The sequence below is a fragment of the Antrostomus carolinensis genome, unplaced genomic scaffold (genome assembly GCF_000700745.2).
Source record: "Antrostomus carolinensis isolate BGI_N321 unplaced genomic scaffold, ASM70074v2 scaffold23657, whole genome shotgun sequence".
NCBI lineage: Eukaryota > Metazoa > Chordata > Aves > Caprimulgiformes > Caprimulgidae > Antrostomus > Antrostomus carolinensis.
Genome location: NW_010329839.1, coordinates 14,358 through 22,364, shown reverse-complemented (window position 1 = coordinate 22,364; position 8,007 = coordinate 14,358). Strand labels below are relative to the sequence as shown.

Below are 8,007 nucleotides of genomic sequence, written 5' to 3'. Positions count from 1 at the left end.
GTGACAGAAGTGGGGACAACGGGGTCGTCGTTCTCCTCGTCCGACTGCCTGAATTCGGGGTACATGTCCGTCTCCTCCACGAAGGGGAAGCCCTCGATCCGCCGCGTCTTCAGGGAGGGCTCCATCTCCGCCGGGTCCATGACGAAGCGGCCATCTGGCCCGCGGCTGACGGGCTCGATTTTTTCTTCGGCCTCCGCCTTGGAGACGCTGTACTTCTTGCTGCTGATGGCTCGCTTGGTCTTCTTGTAAAGGGAGAGCTCCTTCTCCTTGGTGGGGCTCAGCATCCGCTTGGCCTGAGGGCCCTGGTCGTCGGAGGACTCTGAGGGGGGACGGAGCGTGCGGATGCTCTCGGGACTCACCTTGCCGGAAGACAACCTGGACCACAAAGGAGAAAAACCGAGAGAGAGGGGATGGTCACCCAGAGGGGAAAGGATGTCTTCTCACCCAGAAGAACTGCTAGCTGGATCCAGAAAACAAAGTGCTACCAGCTCTCAAAAGAAGAAGCGCTGGGAGAAATTTGCAGGGGCTAACCAGGATGGTGGAGTCTTGCCCAGCCACAGCACAGGCCAGAGGAGCAGCAGCAGCATCAGCACACATCATCCCTGCTCCTTGGGAGCAGAGCTCAGCACGCTCAACATCCCCCTCCAGGGCAGGCAGCTCACACCAACACTTTGCAACAAGCTCTGCAGCCCCAGCAGGACAAAAGACAGATCCAGAGCTCACTTCCAACTCCTTCAAAGGTTTCCTACATTCACCTGAGCTATCCACACCTGGGAAAGCACCCAGAGAGGAGGGACATCAGGAAAACTTTCCCTCCTGCACAACTCAGCATCTCACTTGGAGATGCTCATGGATCATTTTCAGATCAACTTTTCCCTCCATTCTCAACACTCAAGGCTGAGAGCTTCAAAAGGCAGAGACAATTAGAACAGTTCACCCATTCCTATCCAGAAAGCCTGGGACAAACAGGATTGAAAGGCAAAAGGTAGCAGATCCAAGAGAGGCAGTGCAGGCATGGCTATTCCAGTGCAGTGGATGAATCAAAAAATAAAAATCAAGATTAAGATCCACCAGCACTGGGACATTTTGCAACGGTCCAGGAGCCAAAGCATGAGGTGTCCACATCTCAGACTCTCACGCTCACATTGGGAAGATGCTGACACTGATTAGCAGCTATACATGCTTTCAGTGGGCTCTGCAAAAGGGGCTGTGGCTACTGCAGCACCACGATACATCACCACCTCTAGGCACATGTGGAAAGAGGCTCCAGTGGGGCACACTTCATGGGAGAAGATACAGGTGTAAGATTCCCTGAACTTCCCAAGAAAAAAAACAGAGCCAACAAGAATGACTCAAAAGCTACCCCAAGCTTGAAGGAAGGACTCTGTACACAGCAGGCTAGCCCTTCTCCTAAGGAGCCCATTCAAGCTGAATGTGTCATTGAATTCCACCAGTCAGCTCCAGCTTTGGTCAATGTCCACAGATCCAACGGGGTTGTCTCTCAGCTTAAAGCTCGCTGCATTTGTCCCTGCTGCTTTCTGCTCCAAAGTCCATTTGTCTCTTGGGAATCATTGTGTTCCCACAAGTTCAAGGAACACCCAAAACAACTCGTCAGAAGCAACCAAACAAGGTCAGACATTTTCATTTGAGCCTTGTAACAACTGTGGGAAGGAGGCACCTTGAAGACCCACAGACTGGTGCCACATCTAAGATACTTACGGGGACTCCAAACTCTTCCTGCAGTGGGTTATCGAGAGAGGAGGGTCTGGAAGAGAATAAAAAGGGGAAAGAAGAGAGAACACTAAGGAGGCGCAACACGACAGAGACAAGACAAACTCAACATCAACACAACAAAAGACACTCAACAAGAGGCCAAGGTTTCATTGCTCCAGTGCTTTAATGGTTACTGACAACAAACAGCTCCCATCACGGGGTCCTGCTGCCACAGTCTCGCAGACTAGAGGAGAAGGAGCCAATTCCCCTGCCCTCTCTGGCTCCCCAGCCACCCTTTTCCCTACCAGCTGCTCCTGTGTGGGGGCTACAGTCCCAGCTTTTGGGAAGCAGAGTGGCAGGATCTCCTTTGCTGGGGTCTTCTCTAGCCTAGCATGGCCATCGGGCACTGCCCACTGCCCACTCCAGGTCGGGCAGGAAGCAGCTGGAGAGCCCAGCTCCAGGGGGACCTCAAAGAGGTAAGCGGTCCCCAAAACATTTCCAGCCCAGAGGACACCCCAGCCCTACACCCCCAGCTCTAGGAGTTATCACCACGCGAGAGAGCTCCCTCGAGAATCCCAGGCTAGTTTCTGTGTCGCCTCTTCACCCACCCTGCCTCTCCCGCTCCCGACCACGGGCGCTTTCAGGCACAGCCGAGGGATGAAGTCAGGGCTTCACCTGAGGACGCGCACGGACGGAAGAAGAGACAGACAGGGAAGAAGGTTACCACCACAACACAACCAGGGGGGAGAAACGAGGAGGAGGCAGGAGGGAGGGAGGGAGGGAGGGAGGAAGGAAGCACACTGAGGATGGGCTCACCTTTCTTGCGCTTGAGCTTGCGTTTGCGTTGCTTGTTGACGAAGCAGGCGGCGAGTGTGCTGAAGAGGATGGCAGCGGCCAGGAAGCAGATGGTGGCAACAATGCCAGCCAGTACCGGGCGGGCTAGACCCTCATCCGTCAGGTCTGGAGGAGGGAATACGTCTGGGGGAAAAAACACAACAATTAGGGGTTGCACACATACTCCTGCCTGTTGCCTTCCCCAGGGATCTACCACAGTGTGAAGGCAACTGGTACCAGGAATGAATCTCTAAGTGAAGACTCTGCTTCCAAGAGCTGCTGCAGGCCACTGCCGAGGGATCTAACGACCTCGCAGCAGATAAACCTTTTTGCCTCAGCTGATGGACCCCCAGGGAAGAAGCCCCCACACCACACAAATACACATTTATGTATAAATCCACACCTCCTAGCCCAAGAACCTCTTGTAGCACTCAGGCTGCAGCAGCACAAGGTATTTTACCTTGTTTGTCAGTGCTTCATTTCAGCTTCTGAATGAAAACCAGGCTCTGAACCCTCGTGACACCCCCTTCACTAACCACGAGCACATCTATAACCACCTGCACACCTTGGCTGTGGCTATTTGGGATGCAAACCCCGCACACAGGGTCAGCCTGCATTCATCTGCCAGGAGCAGCAGCTCCCAGTCTGGAAGAAAAATGATGGGAGAGGAGCAAGGGCAGCAGGCAGGCAGGCTGCAGCAGGCAGGCTCTCCACACAGCGCGGGTACCACTTGGTGGCAGAGGGAGATCGCCGCATTCCTGTGTGCAGCAGAGTTGGGTGGCTCCTTGTTCTTCCAACAGAGCCAGAAAAGCCGGGTGTGCCGCATCCCCATGTCCTCTTGCTGCCCTTGCCTTCCCCACTCACATCACACGTCCTCATCTGTCCCCTGCTCAAGGAGCATCCTCCGAGCTGGACCGAGGTGCAGGGTACGTGCACACACTGCGGCGTGTTGCAGTCTCCTCTTGCAAAGCTTTTCCCCCACCTTGGACTCTGCACTGCAGTGCTACATTCCCTCTCTGTCCCTTTCATTCCCATTTGCAGGCTGCGCAGTGCCCGGTCAGAGTTTTGTTCTCCAAGCACCCCGCAGAGCTGTGATGTGCTGCCACTCTGCACCGGTGACCGCCTGACAACACTGCACTCCATGGGGAAGGCTAAATGGGACGGTTTGTCCTTGCCTGTTCCAAATGTCACTGGTCTGTTTGCATCAGGAGGTGACACAGGGCTAGCAGCGTGCCCAGGACACTGATCCTAACCGTGCGCCCATCAGCCCAGCTCACAGCTCGAGCATCTTGGGCAAAGCACAAAACCAGCCATAAGCAAGTACTGACACACGACCTGAGCCCTAGATCATGGACCTGCAGAAGCAGAGATGTTCCCACAGCGAGGGACAGAAGAAGGAGCTACCCCTTACCTGTACTGGACACACCAGCAACGTTGCTGGGTTCGCTGATGAGATCCTGCATGACAGCCAGGACTCGGAACTCGTACCAGGTGTCCTGAAACACCAAGTACATCTGTCAGGTTCCCTCATCGCAGCCTCTAACCTTGCCCAGCTCCTTGAAGACCCCAGCACAGGGACTAAGCCACCCCAAAAGCTTCCCCAGAGCTGCAGGTGATGGTGCAACACCAGAGGTGTGGTGTGGGCAACCCCTGCTTACCTGGGATAAGTCCTTGGCAAAAAACTCGTTCTCGGTGCCCAGGATGCCATCGTCCAGGATCTCCCACCTCTCTGCGACGCGGAACTCCATGATGTAGCGGTCGATGGGGAAGCTGTGGTTAGCGGGAGGAAGCCACGACAAGAGGACGCCTTGCTGTGTCCGGTTGGCTGTTAGGCACCTCGGTGGGGTAACCAACACCAGAGGCTCTGGAGTTGTTACAGGGAATGCTGGAGACAGAGCAGATGGGATAGGGTCACCTTTGAGATGGGGTGAGGGGAAGCGCAGAGGATGTTCTCCCACGTGTGCCCCATCAGTGGCCAATGGACCACTGTGGCAGCAGCAGTTGCCACCTCCCAGGAGCGCAGGGCATGTCTTGGGCATGTGCTCTCTCATCTCAGAGATACAAAAGTGGCTTTCCAGAGAGCAGGGGACTAATGATGCAGTGACTCCAAGAAAAGGAGCACGGCTTTAGAAAACCTCCTGCTTCTTCCCTCATCAGCCCCAAGGCAGGTACCAGCGCAAGGCCCTTTGTGATCGCTCCCGCTCTGAGCCGCACGCAAGTGACTTTGTGCTCTATTAATACTTCCTGACCCCAGCTAAACTTAAGGAAGACTTGAAAGGTGACTGGTAAAGTACAGCTCTCCCACGCTGTCTCTTAGGACAAGCTTTCAGGAACCTCGAGAACCCACCAAGCTTCATCCAGGACCCTCCATGAACTATCTTCTACATGGCTGGAAACTACTGCTGCTGATCATCTCTGTCCCCAGCAGACAGGACACACTGACCAAGGCAAAGGGCCACTTCTCCCCACAGACCTCCCAAATCCCTTCCCGCTCCTCCCTCGTGCCCACAGAGGACCTACCTAGAGTGTTCACAGTGACCACCTCACTGAAGGAGCTGGTGCCCAACTTGTTTTGAGCCAAGACACTGAACTGGTAGGCAGTCTCTGGTTCCAAGGTATCCACCAGTAGCCAACTGGAACCAGCTGGCACAGGGAGAGACAGCCAGTCGTGGGGGCCAAACTGGGCTCTCTTCATCCTGCCAAGAGAAAAGGGAGCATCCTCAGGGAAGGTGCCTTTGACAGGGAGGACAAAGAGGCAGCATTAATGGAGCTTTCCCGAGCAATGGTTTGGTTTGACAGCAGTGATGTGTATGGACGTGGGGCAGCCACTCACCACCCCAAGAGCTGGTTTAGGGATGGGGCACACAAGGACTGCCAGACACAGGGCACTGTCCTGTTGTGCCATGCCAGCATCCTCCAGCCCATCCAGACATGGCTACCAGCCCTCCCCTCTGCCATGCACCACCTGCACCCTCTGAGCAGGGTCAGGGACAAAAGCAGTGCCAACAGCCCCGCTCCCAGGTTATCTCCATCAGATCCCACAGGCTGCAAAGGGGACAGCTGGAGCAGGAGATGGGCCCCATTCCCATTTACACCTTGACAGCTCCTGAGCCAGAGCTAGTTTTTCCTCAGCTGTAGCTCTGTACGTGCAATCCCACAACAGACGTGTAACTAAATCACCATTTTTGCCCTATTTGCACAAGTCAGGGGCTGGCAGCACCGCCCAGGGTGTAACTCGGGGTTTGCCAGTGCAGCAGAGACACTTGTGGGGAGCACAGGACCCAGCCTTTCCACAGGAGTCCATAACCCACAAACTCAGGGTAAAAAACCAAAGCTGCCAGAGCCATCCCAGTGCAACCCCAGCACACACAAGCCTGCAGCCACCTCCACAAGCCATAACCCTGCTGGGAAGCACCACGGTGAAAGAGCCCCATGTCCTGAAGCAGCATCACCACGCTGTGATGATATTGCAAATATCAGTGCTCGTGTTAGAGAGATGCTCTAGGGAGTCCCAGCCCTCAGCTGCAGGTTTCAGTGATGTTCACAGAGGATTTGGGAAGGATGACTGCAGAAGCTCTACTCTGCACAGGGAGGTGGGCATATCTGTAGCCACCAAGTAATCAGAGGTAAAAGGTGGAGCAAAGACAAATAATGCCACTGTAAAGGGAGCAAAAGATGAGAGAGGAGAAGCAGCAGCAAGCTATGGAAACAAGCAAGTCTGCAGAGAGCCATGCATGTGCAGCATGCTTCCTCCAAACCGTGCGGCTGTGGAGAGCATGAAACTCCATGGGAACAAAGCCATGTTTTGCTTGAGCATCCCATAGTCACAGCAGGAAGAAAAAAAAGCATGGCCAGCTCTCCTGATGGCATGAGATGACCCAGCACCCTCCACCTCTCCTGGGCTCCCCACTCCCAGGGAGCAGCACAGCCCCCAGGGCTCACACCCCACAGTCAGGGCAAGACAGGTCTCTGCCTCCCTCTCCCAGGTCCCTGCAGCACCCTGTGAATTCCCTAAGCCTCTCCAGGAGGCAGGAACCTGGCAGCAGCTGCCACGGCCCCCCAAAGCGAGCCACGTCTCCAGAGCAGAGGGTTTAACCACTCCTTCCCAAGGAAGCTCTCATCAGAGCAAGGTCTGCACTGCTCCACTCCTTCATTTTTCTCCTCTGCTCACTCCATTTCCTCTTCTTTCCATCTCCTGACAGACTGTCCAGCTCCACCCTGTGGTGTCCAGCCTCGAGCTGGAGCAGAGCAGAAATCCCTAGGGGCAGCACCTACCCTGTCTCTGCTCTATCAGCAGTTTCCATCAGGGCAAATTAAGGCAGTGAAGGAAAGAGAATGCAAGAAGAAAGGTTGAAGATCTCCAGCCCCAGAACTGGGAAGGGAAGGCACCATCCTCTCCATGTTTCCAAGGATGGCTTTTCAGAAGAGGAGGACAAGAGCAAGTGCAGAACACAAAGAAAGCCTCAACCTTGCTGCAGCTGCGTTTCACCCTCCCCTGCTCCAGTGGAAAGCTGACAGAGCCAAGCCTGGCCCCGTTGCAGGAAGGTGGGATGCTGGCTCTGGGTACCAGGTAGCACAGGCTGGCACAGGAGGGATGGAGCAAAGCCCCATGAGGCTCAGACCCTGCCAGCATCGCACAGTGGCTGGTCATGAACTCAGCCAGGATTTAACCACCTCCAGGGAGCCACAGAGCAAGGAGAGATCATTTCTGCTTAGTCATAGCTCTTCCAGGACGCACTCTATAAAGGTTGCAATTTCCATCCTCTCCCTGGCTGTTAAGCTTCACAAACAGTTTATCTTGAAATTAGATGCCAGAGGCAAAGTTACACAAATGCAAAGCATTTCCCTTGCACTACAAGCAGAATAAAACCTGCTGGGGCAGACGGAGGTCCTGGCTAGCACAGAAGGGAGAGGAAACACAGGACCTATGTGATCCCACCACCACCCATCTCTCCAAGGTACTGAACAGAAGCTCAGCCCTGCAATGCCCACAGGCACCAAGCTGGGCACACCACCCTCACCACCCTCCTCCTCCCCCCACCCCCCCGGCTGCTCGAAGCTCAGGTCGGCTAGGAAGGAAAAGAAGCAGAGAGCAAAGCATGCCAGGATGACTCACAGAGGGCCGTACCAAACTGAGAAAGTCTGCTCGTATCCACCGTCGTAGCCGGGCTCCCAGGAGACGTTGGCTGAGGTCATGGCCACCACAACGTGCACGCCAGTTGGGGCGTGAGGGCTTGTGCCTGTGGAGAGAGAGGAAGGGGTTGAAGGGAAGGGCAAGACTGAACTGCGTCCAGTTCTGGAGCCCCCATCACAAGGGAGACCTGGAGCAGCTGGAACAAGTCCAGAGGAGGCCACCAGGATGATCCAAGGGCTGGAGCACCTCTCCTATGAGGACAGGCTGAGAGAGTTGGGGCTGTTCAGCCTGGAGAAGAGAAGGCTCCAGGGAGATCTTATAGTGGC

At 55.1% G+C, this 8,007-nt stretch overlaps 1 protein-coding gene across 1 annotated transcript in view; it reads right to left on the bottom strand.

Annotated features, from left to right (window-relative positions):
• Positions 1-8,007, bottom strand: part of IGSF9B (immunoglobulin superfamily member 9B) — a gene marked incomplete at both ends in the record, with an annotated part of 22,082 nt that overhangs the window by 508 nt on the left and 13,567 nt on the right. Inside the window, 7 exons of the mRNA XM_029086142.1 lie at positions 1-375; positions 1,720-1,765; positions 2,530-2,691; positions 3,959-4,043; positions 4,206-4,432; positions 5,068-5,243; positions 7,664-7,787. The exon at positions 1-375 is cut by the window's left edge and continues 508 nt beyond it. Of these exons, the coding sequence (XP_028941975.1) occupies positions 1-375; positions 1,720-1,765; positions 2,530-2,691; positions 3,959-4,043; positions 4,206-4,432; positions 5,068-5,243; positions 7,664-7,787 (1,195 nt within the window). The remainder of the gene's footprint in view (positions 376-1,719; positions 1,766-2,529; positions 2,692-3,958; positions 4,044-4,205; positions 4,433-5,067; positions 5,244-7,663; positions 7,788-8,007) is intronic.